The sequence below is a fragment of the Lipotes vexillifer genome, unplaced genomic scaffold (assembly GCF_000442215.2).
Source record: "Lipotes vexillifer unplaced genomic scaffold, Lipotes_vexillifer_v1.1 scaffold182, whole genome shotgun sequence".
In the NCBI taxonomy this organism is placed as follows: Eukaryota; Metazoa; Chordata; class Mammalia; order Artiodactyla; family Lipotidae; genus Lipotes; species Lipotes vexillifer.
In genome coordinates this window covers 1,136,734-1,157,399 of record NW_006798798.1, presented here as the reverse complement: position 1 = coordinate 1,157,399, position 20,666 = coordinate 1,136,734, and the positions used below count along the sequence as shown (strand labels likewise).

Below are 20,666 nucleotides of genomic sequence, written 5' to 3'. Positions count from 1 at the left end.
CAGAGGCATTTATGCAGAAGGGAGCTGACTATATTTGTAGCAACATGGAAAACCCCAATGCCCAGGAGCTTTGCTAAAAAAACCCGGAAAGTCCCACATCACAGCTGACCTGAGGTTGCAAACCAGTTTGGCCAACCAAAAGAGACCAGAAGACTGACTGGAAATTCCACAGGAGGATCTAGGGAGATAACCATGAGCCTTGATACACTCACAGTTTTAAAGATCGTGGGCATGTTAGGTTATCTGTGTACATGCTGATGAGACACCTTAGCTATCTACACACACGTGCATGCATACACATACAAGCACACATGGAAGAAACACAGAAAGCCTGAATGAAGCAAAAATAAAAACTTGGAAAGATCTGTAAATTGCATGAATCTTGAATGTGTCCTCTAAACCACACACAGGTGCACTGACAAATGACAGGGGTCTTATTGGCCCAAGATGTTTCAGTATAACCTCTGACCAATCAGCAGCTGGCCATTAAGATGTAACGCTCCAAGGGCAGTCCATAAGAGGACAGGCTTAAAAATAAAAACAGAATTAAAAAATATATATAGAGAGAGAGAGACATCAGAGGCTATACACTATGGAAGAAACAGATTCCACATAACTATTCCAGGCAAGTGACAGAAACAAACAAACAAAACCCAACAACCACCCCAAGCAGGAGAGGATCAGAATCCAGAGTTGTTAACAATGTACTACTTGAAATGTCCAGTTTTAAACAGGAAAGTGTGGCCCATACACTTGAAAAAAAGGCAGTAAATAGAAACTATTTATGTAGGGGTCCAAAAGTTGGATTTAGCAAAGGGTTTAAAGCAGCCATTATAAATATGTCCAAATGGAAATTCTGGAGTTAAAAAGTAAAATACTTAAAATGAAAAATTCCTTAGAGGGATTCAACAGCAGATTTGAAAACTGGCTAAAAGAATAATCAGTGAACTCAAAGACAAAAATTATACAATCTGAAAAACAGAAAGAAAAAGAAGAAAACTGAACTAAGTATGAGAGACCTATGGGATATAACCATAGCCAATCATATCAACACATGCATAATGGGAGTCCCATAAGGAGACTGTTCTTCAGATTGTATAATTTCTATTGATTCGTCTTTGAGTTCACTGGTTCTTCACTTAGGTTACTACTGTACTTTTCAACTCCAGATTCAAATCCAATAGATTGTGATGTTAACATGCACACTGTAACCACTAGAGCAACAACTAGAGCAACCACTAAGAAATAGTTTTTAAAAAAAAAATCAAAGGAATTAAAAGGTTATACTAAAAAATATTTATTTGACACCAAGAAGGCAATCCAAGGAAAAACAGAGGAACAAAAAAGACGAGACATAAAAAACAGCAATATGGCAGATGTAAATGAACCATACCTATAATTATATGAATTAATAAACACTCCAATCAGTATGTAGACTGCCAGAATGGACTTTTTAAAAACAAGGTTCAACTATATGATATCTATAATACACAATTGTTAAATTCAAAGATACAAATAGGTTGAAACTAAAAGGAACACTATGAAATGCAGTCATAAGAGCTGGAGTAGTCATAATAGTATCAAACAAAACAGCCATAGACTTTAAGATAAAAATGTTACTAGAGAAAAAGAGGGCATCTTGTAATAATAACAGTATCAATTAATCAGGAAATGATCAGGAAATGATTAACATATAATTGTCATTAACAATGACAAATATATACACACCTAACAACAGAGCCAAAAAAAAGTACATGGAGCAAAAACTACCAAAAATGAAAGATATGACAACTCAACAATTGTTTGAGTCCTCAATACCCCACTCTCAATAATGAGTAAAACAAGTAGACAGAAAATCAGCAAGGATACAAAAGACAGCAATATCAATGAAGCTGGAATGTATAGAATACTCCATCCAACAAGAGAATACAGACTTTTCAATAACACACAGGAGAGAACATATGTTATCCATAAAAAAAGTCTTAATGAATTTTAAAAGACTAAAGACATACTAAGTATTCTCCAGACACAACAAAATTAAAGTGAGATCAATAATAGATAGAAACTTGGAAAATACTCAAGTATTTGAAAATTAATATATATTTAAATAAATCATGGCTCAAACCAGACATCTTGAGAAATGTCTCAATGTTTTGAAATAAAGGAAAATGAAAACATCACAGATCAAAAGTCACTGGATACATCTAAAAGAGTACTTAGAGGTTAATTTATATCTTTAAATGCCTATATTAGAAGAGAATGATCTCAAATCAATACGTTACGTTAATACCTTAAAAAAACAGAAAAGGAAGACCAAACTAAGCCTAAAGCAAGGAGAAGGATGGAAAGAATAAAGACTGGAATCAAAATCAATAAAATAGTAAACAAGAAAAGCAGACAAAAATCAATGAAATTAAAAAAAAATGTTTCCCTGAAAAGATCAACAAAATTAACAGGTCTTTAGCTAGACTGACCAAAACAATAAGAAGCCACAAATTAGCAAAGTCAGAAATGAAAGGGGAGACATCATTACCAACCCTACAGAAGTTAAATGGGTTATAACGGAATGCTATGAGCAACATTATGCCAAAAAATGAGACAACTTACATGAAATGGACAAATTCTTACAAAGCAAGTTACCAAAATGGGCTCAAGAAGAAATAGAAAATCTAAACAGACTTATCACAAGAAACTGAGTAGTAATTACAAATCTTCCCACAAAGAAAAGCCCAGGCTGGATGGTTTCACTGGCAAATTCTATCAAACATTTGAAGAAGAAATAATACAAATCCTTCACAATCTTATTCAGAGGAGGAAAAACACTTCCCATCTCATTCTATGAGAACAATATTATCCTGATACGAAATCCAGACAAAGACATTATACAAGAACAGAGGACTACAGACCAATATCCCTCATGAATATGTGCCATAACATTAGCAGCAAACAAAATTCAATAACATATAAAAAGGATTATATACAACACAGGATTATACAATATACAACAAAAGGATTATATAAAGTGGGATTTAGCCCAGGAATGCAGGGTTGGCTTAACATCAGAAAATCAACTAATGTAACACACTGCATTAATAAAGAACAAAATCGCACAATTATCTCAATAGATGCAGAAATAAACATCTGACAAAATCCAGCCCCATTCATGATAGAAAACTCCAACAAACCCAAGAATAAAAGAAAACTTCCTCAACCTAATAAAATGTATCTATGCAACACCTATCACACCTAATGGTGTAAAACTGAATATCTTCTCCCCAATCAGAAACAACACAAGGATGTCCATTCTTACCACGTCTATTCAATACTGTACTAGAGATTCAACCTAGTGCATGCAGTTAAGAAAAAGAATACAGACTGAAAAGAAAGGAGTAAAACTCTCTTCATTCACAGATGACATGATCCTGTGTGTAGCAAATCCTAAGAAACACCAACACACACATGACAAAAACTAATAATTGAGTTCAGGAAGGTTTCAGGATACAAAGACAACATACAAAAGTCAACTGTATTTCTATATACTAGCAGTGAACAATTTAAAAATGACATTAAGGAAACAGTTCTCTTTACAATAGCATCAAAAATAATGAAATGCTTAGGAATAAATTTAACAAAAGAAGTTTAAGACTTGTAATCTGAAAACTACAAAACATTCCTGAGAGAATTAATGAGGATCCAAATAAGTGAAGAAACATTCCATATTCCTGGATTAAAAGACTCAATATTGGGCTTCCCTGGTGGCGCAGTGCTTGAGAGTCCGCCTGCCGATGCAGGAGACGCGGGTTCGTGCCCCGTTTCGGGAAGATCCCACGTGCCGCGGAGCGGCTGGGCCCGTGAGCCATGGCCGCTGAGCCTGCGCGTCCGGAGCCTGTGCTCCGCAAATGGGAGAGGCCACAACAGTGAGAGGCCCGCATAACGCAAGGAAAAAAAAAAAAAAAAAAGACTCAATATTAACATGGTAATTCTCCCACAAACTCATCTATAGATTCAATCAATCCCTATAAAAATCCCAGTAACATTTACACAGTAGTAGATAAGATGAACCTAAAGTTAACATGGAAATGCAAAGAGCCCCAAACAGCCAAAAACATTTTAAAAAGAGAGTAAAATTTGGAGAACTTAACAGCTTACCACAAAGCCACAGTAAATCAAGACCATTTGGTACTGATATAAGGATAAACAAATAGATAAAACACAATGGAGAATATACAAAGAAACAACTTCATAATCAACTGATTTTCAAAAAGGGTGTCAAAATAATTCATTGTAAAAAAGTACAGTCTTTTCAACAAATGGTTCTGGGACAGTTGGGTATCTAATTGAATTTAGACCCTTGCCTCACACCATACACAAAACTTAACTCAAAATGGATCATAGCCCTAATTCTAAGAGCTAAAACTATAAAACTTCTATAAGAAAACATAGAAAAATTCTTGTGATTTGGGGTTAGGCAAAGAATTCTTAGATGCTAAAAAGTACAATCCTTAAAAGAAAAAAATTATCCAAAAATAAACTGGACTTCATCAAAACCAAAGGCTTCTATGCTTTAAAAGATACCATTAAAAAATCAAAAAGTCACAGACTTAGAGAAAATATCTGTAAATCATGTATCCAATAAAGGATTTATATTTAGAAAATACAAAGAACTCTTACAACTCAATAAGAACCCAATTAAAAATTGAGCAAAAGATTTAACTGTAATCTCTCAAATAAGTTAAGCTTAAATTCACCATCTGACCCAGGAATTCCACTCATAGGTATCTACTCAAAAGAAATAAAAACATGTCCATACAAAAACTTGCATATGAATGTTCATAGCAACGTTACTCACAACAGCCAGAGAAATGAACAATCCAAGAGTTCATCAACTATGAATGAATAAATAAATGTGGTATATGCATACAACAGAATACTATGCAGCAATAAGAAAGAAAAATCTATTGTTGCATAATAAAACATGGATGTAGCTCAAAAACCTTACGCTAATTGAAAGATAGATGCTAAAGACTATATATGCATGATTCCATTTAAATTAACTGTCCAGAAAAGGTAAATCTGTACAGAGAAAGCAAATTAGTGGTTACCTGAGGCTGGGGATATGAATGGGAACTGACTATAAATGGGAAAAAAGGGATCTTTTTAGCATGATGGAAATGTTCTAAAACTGGGTTTAGTGAGTTAGTGGCACAACTTGAAATCTTCTAAAACCCATCAAATTGCACACTTAAAAAAGGATGTTATGCAGGCACATGAAAAGATGCTCAACATCACTAATCATCAGGGAAACGCAAATTAAAACCACGAGATATCACCTCACATCTGTCAGAATGGCTATCATCAAAAAGAACACAAATAACAAACGATGGTGAAGATGTGGAGAAAAGGAAACCTTCCCACACTGTTGGTGGGATGTAAATTAGTGCAGCCACTGTGGAAAACAGTATGGAGGTTTCTCAAAAAACTAAAAATAGAACTACCATATGACTCAGCAGTTTCACTCCTGGGTATATATTTGAAAAAAACAAAAACACTAACTTGAAAAATACATGCACCCCAATGTTCATAGCAGCATTATGTACAATTGCCAAGATATGGAAGCAACTTAAGTGTCCATCAACAGGTGAATGGGTAAAGATGTGGTGTGTGTGTATGTATACACACACACACACACACACACACACACACACACACACACACAAAGGAATACTATTCAGCCATAAAAAAGAATGTAATTTTGCCATTTGCAACAACATGGATGGACTTCAAGGGTATTGTGCTATGTGAAATAAATCAGAGAAAGATAAATACTGTCATGATATCACTTATATGTGGAATCTTAAAAACACAACAAACTAGTGAATATAAAAAAGCAGCAGGGGCTTCCCTGGTGGCGCAGCGGTTGAGAGTCCGCCTGCCGATGCAGGGGACACGGGTTCGAGCCCCGGTCTGGGAGGATCCCGCATGCCGCGGAGCAGCTGGGCCCGTGAGCCACAACTACTGAGCCTGCGCGTCTGGAGCCTGTGCTCCCCAAGAAGAGAGGCCGCGATAGTGAGAGGCCCGCACACCGCGATGAAGAGTGGCCCCCCGCTCGCCTCAACTAGAGAAAGCCCTCGCACAGAAACGAAGACACAACACAGCCAAAATAAAAAAAAAAAAAAAAAAAAAAAAAAAAAAAAAAAAAAAAAAAAAGCAGCAGACTCAACAGATATTGAGAACAAATTAGTGGTTACCAGTGGGTAGAAGAAAGTGGGGAGGAGCAACACAAGGGTAGCAGATTAAGAGGTACAAACCATTATGTATTAAAAAAGCTACAAGGATATATTGTACAACAGGGAATATAGCCAATGTTTTAGAATAACTACAAGTGTAGGATAACCTTTAAAAATTGTGAATCGCTATCTTGTACACCTGTAGCTTATATAATATTATACATCAACTATACTTCAATTTAAAAAAAAGAAAACCAAAAGAAGGATATTATGGCATACAAACTATTCCTCAGTAAAACTTAAAAAAAAAAATGGAACCAAAGTACCACAAACACTAAAGTGATCACAACACTGTCTGGAAAGAGGGTAGCTATAATAAAAGTGCACATTTTTTTTGTTTTGTTTTGCGGTACGCGGGCCTCTCACTGTTGGGGCCTCTCCTGTTGCGGAGCACAGGCTCCGGACGTGCAGGCTCAGCGGCCATGGCTCACGGGCCCAGCTGCTCCGCAGCATGTGGGATCTTCCCGGACCGGAGCACGAACCCGCGTCCCCTGCATCGGCAGGCGGACTCTCAACCACTGCGCCACCAGGGAAGCCCGATCTATATTTTTACACAAAATACTTCAAGGCAAAAAAAACCCGACACTGTCACTAGGAGTAAAGAGAGTCACTATGAGGCCTCTGTATTATGAACATACTATTCTATACTATTATAGAACAGAACAGTGTATTACATATCTGTGTATTATATATAATAATGTCTAAGTTTACATAAAAATGAGTTTTTCAATGAAATACTGTTACACTATTTCTACTTTTACTAATCTCCATCTGCACATTCCTTTTATGCACATGGCCAAATCATCGAAACTTCACCTCCATTCCACCAAATCAAAATGAATTCTCTTAATGTGTAAAGTTTAAGAAACAAAGCAGTTTTCTAACTCAGATTTTTTAAAAGGTGACCTCATTGCGAATAAGCAAGACTATACAGATATACAGATCACACATTTCCTTACTAGTTATGTGCTCCTGTTTCGAGAGCAATTTAAACATTAAAAAAAAAAAAAAAAACGTGTGAAGACTGATGATTCTGCAGCAAGGCTGCCTGGGTTTTTAACTCCAATTCCACCACTTAATAGTTGTGTAGCTTAAAACATTGCTTGATCTGAGTTAGTTTCCTTATCTCTAAAATGGGGGAAAGGGATTGAAAAATAGTGCCTACCTCGCTGGATTGCTTTATTAAATGAAATAATCCACATAAAGTATACAGAAGATGCTTGACACAAAGTGATCAAAAATATTGATTCTTTATGACTCATTGTTATTAACGGAACTGCAAAAATTTCATATCCTAAATGATGTTCCTTTAAAATGAAATTTAAATAACTGAAAAAGCATCTTAAAATGTAAAAACTGAACAATATCGACCAATGGATTAAACATAAAACCATAAATATTTATTGTAGTTGAGTTATTCATTTAACAGGCATTTAATCGAGAGCCTATATGCCACTCACCAAAAGGATACACAGAAAAAGATTAGCATCCTTGAAAAGCTATTTCTTATGGAGGAGAAAGATAAATCTAATATAATGAGGTATCTGTATTTTATAAAATTGGAAATTATTCCGATTTATGGAAAGCTCTTATAAATCACTTGCATGACCCATTTCCCCCCCAAATAAAAATATAGCAAAATGAGTATAATCACTATAAACACTTTTAAGTCCATTTAAGACACTATAGTGTCCCAAAGTTATTATCAAAGAATTATCAATAAAATGTAGATATGCAAGCAAATGTGTTAAAACCAAATCCTTGATAAGAAAACAAATACTGTTAAAAACAGACTTTATCATGTATAAAAGAAATCATACAGTAAAGATAGCCCGTTAATCCTACTTCTAGGAATCTACCCAGAAGATACTTCCAATGACACAAAAATACATACACATCAAAATTACTCATTGCATCATTTGTAATTGCAAAATTACTCAGAAACCTAAATGTCCATACACAGCGAAGTGGCTGGATAAACTATGCTACATCTACACAAAAAAAGTGGTATACCTTTGTTAAAAAAAAAAAGGGGAAGCTCTCTGTAAACAGGCGTAGAGTGATTACCAGGGCATACTATTAAACACATTGAAGTGGAAGGGAGAAGTTACATATGTTATCCTTCATGTAAGAAAGAAAAAAAAGAAAATATATGTGTATCTATTTGTGCAAAAGAAATACAAAAAGGTTAAACCAGAAAATAAAGAGACTGGTTACTAACAATGGGTAGATGAGGAAGTGGCAAAGACGTCAGAAATGAGAATGGGGCAGCAGGAATGAGGGAGGAGTGTTTATCTTCTGTTTATCTTTTTACATAGCTGTGACTCTTAGAACCACATTTAATGTTTCATACACCCTTCACACTGCCCCCCAAATAAACCATTAAACCCAGCCACAATGTGGAGAGAATCCAATGGAGCACAAACACTAACAAATGAACCTAACTCTATTATAAATGAATAACAATCACAATGAAGGAGTGGGAAAGAAAAAGAACTTTTGATTGATACTTATAAAGCTGAAGGAAAAGAGCCCCCAAAAAAACCCATAAACCCCAGCCACAATGTGGAGAGAATCCAATGGAGCACAAACACTAACAAATGAACCTAACTCTATTATAAATGAATAACAATCACAATGAAGGAGTGGGAAAGAAAAAGAACTTTTGATTGATACTTATAAAGCTGAAGGAAAAGAAGAACTGAACATAAATAGTGCAATATACTTAATAAACGTCTCTCCGGGGGGTTAGGATTAGCACTCTAAAACTACTTGTGTGTGTCAACAGCTGACCTTTGAACATGGGTGTGAAATGTGCCTGTCCACTTATATGTGTTTTGTTTTGTTTTGTTTTTACTAGATACGTACTACAGTACTATATGACCCACAGATACAGAACCATGGATACAGAGGGACAGCGGTAAAGTTATATGCCAACTTTCAAATGTGAGGAGAGTCAGTGCCCCAACCTCAGAGCTGTTCAAGGGTCAACTGCACTAGATATTTAAAAAATAAGTAAATACATTGTATACAATAAGAGCCACGTTTCTCACTATTGAAGAAAGATGTCATAAATAAGACTGAAACGAATCCTGTGGTGTTAGATTAGAATCAGAAGTATCAGTGTACACTTCCATTTTTTTAATGTACATAAGCAAACAAATATACATAGATATTCGCATCAGTTAGTATACATAATTTCCTAGCCCTACCTACTAAAAGGGCCTAGAAGCAATGACACCAAAATGGCAATACACACACCTACATGAGAAGATGTTGGTTTTTAAACACCATTCTCCATTTAGGATCAAGGGCTCCTTGGAGAAGTGGTTACTGGTTACAAGCCTGGGGCGGGAAAAATATAAGATACACCTATAACATTTTATGGTGTCAGAAAGAAAGTGTTCAAAAAAGACGGAGACTTGTTGAGAGAATTCAGGAGCCAACTCAAAGGAGTTCCTAAAGGTCAAAGGTAGAACAATTTGAATAAACAAAATAATGATAATTGGATTTTGACCCACAGAATAGAATATCCAAGTCCATACAGATAGAAATTAATAAACAGGGGGCAGGGGTGGCGGGAGGGTAATGGCACAGATTTTCATTACAAAAGAATCCAAGAAATAAATGTAGAAAGAAAGGGCAAAACAGAAAATCACTATTAGGCAAATACCACAGTGATAACTGTTGCAGAGAAGATCCACAAATGAATGCAAAAATTAGCGGGCTTGAGGAGAAAAAGAAATCTGTAAATCGCAAAGTATCTCCTCCAAGATATTTAATTAACTACAAAGAAAAAGACAGTAACTTTACAGTGGAGAAACCTGGCAGACATCCCCTTAACCAAGTGATCAAGGTTAAAGTGATGCAGGTCGAAATTAAGGACCTCCTGAAATGACTCACTAGAACGCATCTCTGATCTGAACCTCTTGATATGATCTATTTCTGTGGTAGTCTTGCCAAAAATGCAAAACCTCATTCTAATCATGTGAGTGTACTGGACAAACCCAAATTGAGGAACATCATACAAAATACCTGACCAGTACTCTTCAAAAATACCAAAGTCATGAAAGATAAGGAAAAACTGAAGAGCTGCCAGTGATTGGAGACTATGGAGCAATAACAAATAAATGCAAGGTGGGATCCTATATAGGATCTTGGAACAGAAAAGAACGCCTAGTAGAAAGTTGGTGAAATTCAAATAAGATCTATAGATTAGTTAATAACATTGCACCAAAGTGAATTTCCTGGTTTTAATAATTGTGTCATGTTCATACAAGATGTTATAATTTTAGGAGAAGCTGGATGAGGGGATATATGGGAACTCTACTATTTTTTGCAATTTTTCTGTAGGTCTAAAATTAGTTCAAAATTAAGTTAAAAGAAATTCATTCTGTTCTGTTTACGATTTAAAAGAGAACACTTAAGACCAACTTCATTTTATCATATTGAGTATTGAATTTAGTATGAAAAATAAAGCTATAAGGTTAAGTTACAATTTGAAACTTTTAAGACTGAAGCTGTGAAGTGGGGCAACACTACTCCATTTGGTCTTCAGCAGAAAATCCACTACGTCTTTGCTCCTACTACCATCTTGTTCCATGAGGGAACATCTGATTTGCAAGAAGAAACATAAACTACATAAACAACAACAGGCTCAAGATGAAGTTGAAGAACACGAGAAATTACTTAATGACAGTACTCTTGAAATTATATGTCTGTAAAGAACACCAGAATAAGCCCACAGTGAAGTTTGTTTCTGGGGGAAAATCTAACACAGAAAGGCTCACTTGACAAGCAGTTGGAGCTGGGGGGCTCCTTTGTGTGTATGTGATTGTACTCTTGGTTGTTTTCTTTTTTGTGGGGGATTGGCTGAGAGAGAAAGTTTTTAACTAAAAATACATACACAGTTGATCAAAATTTGCTAAAGAACAAATCTTCTACATTTTTAGGCAATCTTTTAAAATCAGTCCTCTGTTCTGATGTGAATTATCCATTAACTTGTGGGGATTCAGGCTCACCCCCTTTTTATTAAAATACATATTCATAAAACTTTTACAGTTGTGCTGTTCTAGTTACAAATAGGTTCTACTTTTCTAGGACATAATTTCACTTTGTTTAAGCAAGAATTCATTAAAGAAGCTATAAATAACCTTTAAATATTTAGCCATGAACAGAGGAGGGTGGACTGGCCTTGATGGCTTATTTTAGTACTAATGCAGAATGCTTTTTAAAAGCTACATTTTAGCATGCATCAAGCTAATGATTAACACTTGCAGTGTAATTTTCAATGTTAGAATAAATTTCTCTTTATTTTAAGGAGTTCTACCAAAAGTAAATATGTTTTTCAATCATTTACTACTAGGAAAGTACCTTAAAGAATGAAAATGTTTGGGAGATTAAAACATAAAATTTCTTATTTTAAAATTTTATTTATTTATCTATTTATTTATTTTTATCATCTAGACAACCTTTCCTTCTCTCCCAAAATATAATGCCAGTTAAAACTGCACACACTAGGGAAGAACTGCCTATGGAATTATAAGAATTCAAGGATCCATTGTGTGGTGCATGTAACATATATGAATCAAAGACATTTCTATATTTGATTCTGAATCATAAAGTTCACAACATTTTAGAGACCAAGTTTCATAAAATTTTTACTTAAAAAAAATTTACAAAATACCATTCTTCCAATCAAAGAAACTTTCCCTTGGGTACATGCAGCTTTCTGTCTTAGAGATTACAGAATGACAGTCAAAGAGGGAGATTTTTTAAATAGCCACCTAGCTGCAAAACCTACAAGAAGTAGATTTTTTTAAAGTGCCTTTAAAATGCTAAAGCAAGTAATATAATTGTTGAATCTATTTGAAATTTTAAAAGTTTCTTTAAAATGGTCCATATGGTATGCACAATATCACAGCTGGTACAAAACTGCCGGTATTTAGTTCAAAACACAAAAACAATGCATATGAACAGTATTCTTTGAAAAATAATTCAAAATGCTGCCACTACTTCATAAGGCAAACTTAAACAAGAGTGCTGACAGTATTCAGAGAATTAATGAAACAAGCTGAATATTAAAGTATTTAAATATTTACTTTGATTTCTTTTTAACACCATTGATAACAGTAAGAGAACTTGCTGTCAAATTAACTCAGGATGGCTTATTTCAAATTACATGTAACATATTTTGCTATATTTATTCTAAACAATTGCAAAACTAGGTTTTAGGATGTAAACTCCCATTTGCTAGGCAGGCCCTAGTTTTTCTGCTGCAATCTGGCAGCTTTGAACTTTGAAACCCTCTTTGTAGTTCCTTCTGATACTTCTGACAGAACTTCTTTTCGTTCTGGAATGGTGGGTAGCACAGGATGAGCCATGGCTGGGTGTGGTGTTAAGGAAGGTGACAAAAATTCTTTTTCTATTACAGTTCCAGAAAAAGCCTGGAAGACAAAAGTGAGATTATGATAATAAAATGCAAATAAGGTGTCCACAAAATCTTTACCCTGTACTTGCCAATTAGACATTTCTTTTCATTAAAAGTAAATTCATAAGATTTTTTTGATAGAACTACAACGTCAAAATACAAATTGCTCATAGAAATCAAGTACCATTAAAATATATCTTAATTACACCACCAAATATAAGTAGATTTTTTAATAGTACACATGCAAGAAAACAAAAATATAAAAAACATGTTCACATGGGATTTTTTAAAAATGGGTAAATAAAAGGTCCTCAACTTTCATACATTCCCTTTATATCCAGACCATGCTGTGAAAAATAATGTATTAAAATTAAGAATTCTATTAGGGTGTCAAACATCAGCTGATGAATGAGCTATCCTATGGTGGCCATGCTGCCTGTGAGCCAAGAACTTAGTTTCAGCAGCAGTGACATCTCTTGGGTGGTGTTCATTCATGCAATTATTTGAGTATTTTATTGCATCTTGCCTCATTTTTATTTGAGATCAGTAGAAACTGAAAATTGAAAGTGCTGGTGCTAGTGGAAATAAGTAACAGTCTCAAATTTTCATACAATTAATTCAATGAGAGAAATCAAGGCACCACAAAAAATGAGTCTTTAATTTCAACCAGATATTTGATGGACTTAATTTTGGTCAACTGTATGTAATGTATGTATGTAATGTATACAAAATGATGGAAATAAAACCAAAGATACGTCTTTCTGTCTTTTTATGTACAGATCTATCAAAATCAAGAAGTTATGATTTTTCCCCCCAAGATTTCTAGTATTTGAAACCCCCTCACTTTCATCTTCTAAAGACTCATTACGTACAAATTAAAATTTGACATGTAAACCTTCATGTATATTTAGCTTGACTTTGTCTACCAAGTGTACAAAATGACAATGTATCACTTGAATAGTTTAAAAAGCCAACCTCCACCAACTTGCCCCACCAAAGAAACAAAAACCAAAAATGCCCTGACCCTCCCACAGTACTTTGAGACCTTGGGTGGAGTCCAACTCTTAAAAGAAATTCAAAGTCTACTTTTCTAAAAACTCTATTTTATCACAATGAGCACAGAGCCTTCTTATTATACTAAAAATGCTTTTGAAAAAGAATATTTTAACATTTAAAGATATCAAAAAAGATATCTTTCAAAGTACTTGCCATAATCCCATGAACTATTTATTTTGATGTTAAAAAATTTATAGCATCTAGGTGCTAACTGTAATAGTTCAATACAAAATGCAAAGCTATTAAATAGGATGAAATGAAAATAAGTTCCAGACTTGAGCTCTAGCTAAACCACAATATATTAAGTCCTTACAAAAACCTAATTTTCAGATACTTAAAAACAGCAAAAGTCTACCACCTGTTTTTCTAACAGTAGGGAAGACTATTAAATAAGTTAAGATACTCTACAGGTCAACTGAAATCATTATATTGGGGGAAGGGAAGGAGAATATTCTAATCATACATACTGCTCCTAATTACCAATGACCCCTCCATCCCCAGTTACCATTTAGTACGATCAGTACCACTTAGGGATTATTTAGCAAAAGCAACAGAAGTTCTACATATGTTTATTCATATATAAAGATATATATTTTTATATGTATTTGACTTATACTCAAATGGGTATATCAGTTTGATATGGTATGAGTTCCCCAGTCTTCCTAAATACTTCTTAAATTAAAAATCTAAAATACCCACCAAACATAAGAGTAAAAAAATATCAAGTCTGGGTATAATGGAAACCATAACATTTCTATTTTGGTATCTCCCAATACCCCTCCTTTCCCCACACACAAAACTATGTGCAACATGGTTGGTAAGAGTATATGTGTGTGCACTCATTTTTCTGAGGAGAGGATCTCCAGCTCTCACTAGATTGTAAAATGGTTCCACAATTCCAAAGAGTTAAAAATTTCACTGGCACGAGCCAAAACATAGAAGGACTATAGATAATTATCTGTCATGTATATATTTTTTCTTTAACTCAACCAAAGCATTTAAAAGAGAAAAGTACAATCTGCTACTTGAACTAGCATAAAATGACTGTAAGTCTGATCTAGTGGAATTTATTTAAAATAAGCTGCTAAATAATTTTCTAGACATGGGACTTCCCTAGCAGTCCAGTGGTTAAGACTCCATGCTTCCACTGCATGGGGCACGGGTTCGAAACCTGGTCAGGTAACTAAGATTCCACATGCTGTGTGGTGCAGCCAAAAAAAAAAAAAAAAATTCTAGCCAAAAATGAAATACATATGCTAATTAAGATACTTTAAAATTCCTATTTCACAGAAATAGAACTTCAAGAGTGGTAATACTTTCATTTTGAACTACTTTATTATAATACCTATATTGTGCTTGCTAGTGACTTAAGTTTTTATAAATTATTAATTATCAAAAAAGTACAAGCCTAGAATTAATTATGATCTATGACTTTTGAGACTAAATATATGTATGAACTAAAGAAGCTACAAGATAAACAATGCCATTACTCTGTCGATTAACTTCAATAAATAATTATATAAAATAATTTAAGAATAAGATTAATGATTTCCAGACCATACCTGGAAGATACAGCAGCTACAATTTAAAAAAAATCTTTTCAACTCCAAAATGGGGAAAATGAATTGCATACCCCTTTGAAATGGAGATACCACCACCTTTTTAACTCACAAAAATTGGTCAAAGATACTATATAAAATAAAGAGTTAAAGATACACACATACCGCAGGTGTTACTGATAAAGGCAAAAGTTTCTTTTGATGATTTTCTTGTTCCTCGTCCAAAATGCTCTCATTAGCATCACTACAAGTGGCCTCTTCACAGCTAATGCTCCTCAAGACTCCCCGTCTATCATCAAAGTCAGCAGCACTGCTTTCACTGGTATCACTGCAAACACTGTTCTCTCTACTGCGAGACTTCAGGATGGACTTACGAGGGACATATTCTCCATTCACGATATCAACAAAGACTCTATAATATCAAAAAATATATACTCTTTAGTTAACTCATAAAACTGAGGATAAATTTACAAGGACTTTAAAAAATCTTTTCTAGAAATCAATCTGAAATGTTTTATTCAAACTTATATCCAAAATTTTCACCATCACAATTGTTTTGTAGCCTCAAATGACATATTTATATTACTTTTATTATTGTTTGGCCTAATAAAATACAGCCATTTATTTATACACAAGTTCTGGGTGACAACAGCATGATTTGCCAAAATTCTACATATATTTTAGACCTGCTCAGAAGTCATTTAGCAATTTTCACTATTTTACAAATAAGCGTCATGAAAACAGTAGGTATTTTCAAATGACAGCTTTCTGAACAATACAACAAAAAATTGGAATAGCATACTTAACTTTGACTCTGTGGAAAGGTAAAGCACATGCCAAGCACTGTCATAGCTGTGATAGGAAAAGTGCTGCCCCAGCACACTAGAAACACAAACTTTCATTCTAAAGTTAACATACAACATTTTTTGACTAGATTGGGAATGTTTTAAAAGCACTGGCAAAGAGGAGCAAAAGCAAAAAACCAAGCAACATTCCAATTGCTTTGAACTGAGAAGCTGTGGTGAGGGCTCAGCAGCTCCTGTGAGAGCCTTTAAAACACTAAGCTAACTCTATCAGAATACCTCACTTTTCAGTGAGAGCCTTCTGTGTTACAAGCAACCTTTTCCTGTATATACTCAATTGCAAAAAATGAGAATGGAAGAGCAGACTGCTCTGCTATCTGTGAATACCACTCACCTGTAAATGTCAGCAGGAGTCCTGATCATAGGCAGCTCTTGGGGAGAATGACCACTGCCAGAGCTGTTCTTTCGCTTACGTTTGGCTTCTTCTTTCTTTTCACTGAATTTTAAAGTGGTATTTTTTCCAGTATTTATTCGTACCTAAAAATTTCACAGCAAAAAATTATGATCCTTTTGAGAAATCAAGGCCAAAAGTAAAACCAATAAACTCTACAATTAAAGAAATAATAGTAATAGAGGCAGTTTACATTTTTTGACACTGAAATGATGTGCATTATCAGCTAAGGCTAACAAGTCCTTATCATACTTCTACAGTATTAAATTATGCCTTAAGTGACCAATTCTAGTCATCAGTGACTTTATTATTACACAGAAAGCAAAATACACACAAACTAAATGCTAGATTATTATAAGCTTTCACATCACCCATTACTCTGATATAAGTTTTTGGCTTAAATCACGCATTTCAAAACAAACAGCACAATTAACCAAAATAAATATTCAGTAAGAATATAAAATTTAAGTCATAAAAACAATATTGGATAATGCTTAACTATTTCGAATGTTTAAAATACCTCTAATTTTTTAAAATTTAAGGACCAGAAAATAAAAATCAACCCTGTTCAGGATTAATACATTATTCTTCTATCCCTACTCGGTATTTACACCATCTTTCCATATTAATGACTGTTATTCCCCATAACATTCCTGCAAATATTATTTATTCTTCCTGTTTATCTAAATGAAAACTAATTTAAAGCCTGAAACGAGAATCACAAAACAAACTTTTTTCCTGGCTAATAGGTCAATTTTTTCCAAAGAATTCCAAGATGCTCCTTTTAGTTTGAAGTATTAGAATATATATTTTAAAACACCATATAAGTATTTCACTTCACATTAGAGCAGGGAAATCTTGACCTAAGAAATAGCAATATGTCTTAAACATGTTCAATTAAATAATAACCTCAGGCATTTAAGACTGCTACCACAGACCCTTACCTCTGATACAGGCAAACCCTGCGAGGGTACCTTGTTGTGGTAAAAAAAAAAAAAAAAAAAGCACCAAACTGAGAAAAAGGAGTCCCTGTTTTATTACTAACTAGCTCTATGGTCTTCTAGGCCCTAAGTTTCCTAGAGAAAGACAAATTAGAAAGATGAAATTCCCAGTAGCTCCTTAAAGCTGTATTATGAGGCCAAGAGAGCAAGGGAGTGAGTTTAAGGTCCTTCCTTCAGTGAGATCCAACCTGCTTTGATCTGGGATTTTAAAACTGGGTATTCTACAATAAGTATGGAGGGAACAAAAAGTCTTTTGATACTAAGAAAACTTAAAAACCTGTATTAGAAGACCTCTCTCTAGTAACCCCCAGGTCTAAAATATCAAAACTCTAAAATCATGATTACCACCCATGGATGTTTATATTTAATTTGTGAGAAATGGAACTAATTTTTACTTCCTTCTAAATCTTTCCTTTTTGCTCATGATGCTCCTATTCATTTAATGCCCACATAGAAACAACCTGATATAATTAAAAATTTAACTAATGCAAGTCACTTTCGTCTTAAATACACCAAAATGCCCAAATTAACTCTAGAATTCTTAAGAAAGCTTTCTGAATGAAGGACAGGTGGAGTTAACAGTAGTTGTCACTCAAACTGATCTCCTTCCAGAACCCGAAATTTCAAATTCTATTGTGGCTTCAGAGAACAATGGACCAATACCAGCTAACTATCTAGACATTTTTTTTCCTTTTTCTTTTTAGATAAATTGGTCAGAGCAAGAGGCAAAAGATGGTTTTCTTGTTTGGCACTATCAACAATATTAATCCCTGTTAATATTGCTCTTTTAAAGAATATCGTAGATGATCTCTAATATTCAAATTATATGAAAAATTAGTAAAGTTAAAAGTATACAAACCCTCTTAGGTTCGACAGTATGAGAAAAATATATTGTTGGTATAGAATTATCTTCAGCCCCTAAAGTATCATGGTCATTTTCATTATCACCACCACCATCATCATCTTCTTCTTCATCTTCATTATTGTGATAAGAATTTGAACCATTAATTGAACAGTTCCATTGACTATTCACTTGACCATTGAACAGTTCTGAATTTGTAACATTCTGATAACAATTGCTGGGAGTGAGAGAGTCCATTACTTGATTCATCATATTCACATTTATGTTCTGATCTTCCTTTTCCTCTTCAGAGGATGTATCTTCTCCATTTGCAATCACAGTATCAGGCTTACTAGAAAAAGAAAATTAACAAGATCAAACAAACACACTAGAATTTTACATATTCTAATTTGCACTTAAGTTCAAAGGGTAAAAACTAAGGTTTTGCATAAGGTATTTTTAAACTAGATTTCTAGGCTAATAAAATGTTTTGAAATGAATTAATAATATTAATTAATTTGCTAAATAATAATAATAAATAATTAATATGCTAATTCTATATGTTGTAGTTATTCAAACAGAAGTAGAATACAGTAGATATTTTTTTATCTTTGCAAGGAGGATATTGGCCATATACAATAAAATACCATACAAATAATACAATCATAAATTTGTAAGAAATCATAGAGAATATGTTATCTCTATTTAAAGACCAGAAACTACAACCACAGAACTATAACATATTCTTTTCTCTTTCTATAATCAAAATATTTTATAAGCATGTATTATTGTAATTTAAAAAAAAGATTTCTACATATGTGCATGATTTATACACATACACTTCTCATGCTTGCTTCATTCTACAAAGGATTTGAGGACCTTATAAAAATAACAAAACCCAAAATGCAACAAACTGAAATAACATCACGCAAAAGTAGAAAAAGAATCGTGACCAAGAAAATCATAAGATTAAAAACTGATTTACAAAAATTAAACAGTATCAGTTAATCAAAAAGACCTAAGTATAGGTGAAATGGTAGTGAAAAAAATATCCTTTGTGCTTCATGTCTTATTTTTCACAGTAACTAATTCTGCATATCATTTAAGCAAAATAATATAGGAATTTCTAGAGTAACAGTTTTCATTGAGCACTCTGATAATTCTGAGTGCTAATATGTATTTCAAATGGCAATTTGGTAAAGTTTTTCATATCTATAACTACTTGACCAGATTACAAATTACCTGCTCAATAAGCAGAAAAGTTTGCAAAGGAAAGCAAGGATAAACATTTTACAGCAACAAACTTAAATTGAATGCACATATTTCTTTTTTAACAAGTCATTCAAACATACAGCATTATCTTGACTATAGTATAAAAACAACTCATTTAAAATATAATATATAAAGCATCCATAATTATTAAAAGTGAAGTATCTGGTATATCTTACTTTATTATACAAAATAGGGCTGAAACTTTATAATAAAAAATAGGAATATTGATTTTGTGTATTTCTGTACACACACATGCACTGGCATGTGCATGAACACATGGCCTTAAAAGAAAATATTCTAGAGAATATTTATTTTAGGGTGGTAGGGTTATTGATATTTTAGTATAGCATGCTTTTCTGTATTTTCTTCAATCAGCACATATTTTATAAGGAAATGTGTGTAAGGAACTTTGTCATTAGGTACCTATCAATATCAATTTCACCCAGCAATTCTTCTTGTCTCTCTAATTCTTCAAGTCGATCCCACAGTTCCTTATCAGCAAGCAGATCCTTGGATTTTAGATCATTTGAGAATTCTGCTTCAAAAATATCTGAAGTTTTTGGTTTGGAGTGAGGTTTATGAGCAATTCGGTGTTTTGCTATTTAAAAAAAAAAAAAAAGGCTGTTTATTAAAAGCCAATTTTTAAAAGGCGCAAACCTAGACTTAATAAGATTTTCTCTTGGGGTGAGGGGTTGTTGAGAAAGAGGGGGGCATGATTTTTAAGCCAAACAGTAGACCTCCAAGGATGTATGTCTTCTTAGAATCTTGCTACTTAAGAGTGTAGTCCAAGGACCAGCAGTACTGGCATCCCTGGAGAACATTTCAGAAGTATAGACTCTCAGGGCCTCCCCAGACCTGCTGAATCAGAATCTGTATTTTAACAAGAGCCCCAGAGGATTCACAAGCATATTAAAGACTGTGAAGAGCTGCTTGAAAGCTTCAAAAATGCATAAGCAGAAATGGTCA

The 20,666-nt window shown here is 33.8% G+C and overlaps 1 protein-coding gene across 1 annotated transcript in view; it reads right to left on the bottom strand.

Annotated features, from left to right (window-relative positions):
- Window positions 1-11,920: 11,920 nt before the first annotated feature.
- Window positions 11,921-20,666, bottom strand: part of URI1 (URI1 prefoldin like chaperone) — a 66,198-nt gene continuing 57,452 nt past the window's right edge. Inside the window, exons 7-11 of the mRNA XM_007470930.1 lie at window positions 20,124-20,298; window positions 18,447-18,780; window positions 16,530-16,672; window positions 15,498-15,744; window positions 11,921-12,733 (exon numbers count right to left, since the gene is read on the bottom strand). Coding sequence (XP_007470992.1) covers window positions 12,551-12,733; window positions 15,498-15,744; window positions 16,530-16,672; window positions 18,447-18,780; window positions 20,124-20,298 — 1,082 coding nt within the window. The 3' untranslated portion in view covers window positions 11,921-12,550. The remainder of the gene's footprint in view (window positions 12,734-15,497; window positions 15,745-16,529; window positions 16,673-18,446; window positions 18,781-20,123; window positions 20,299-20,666) is intronic.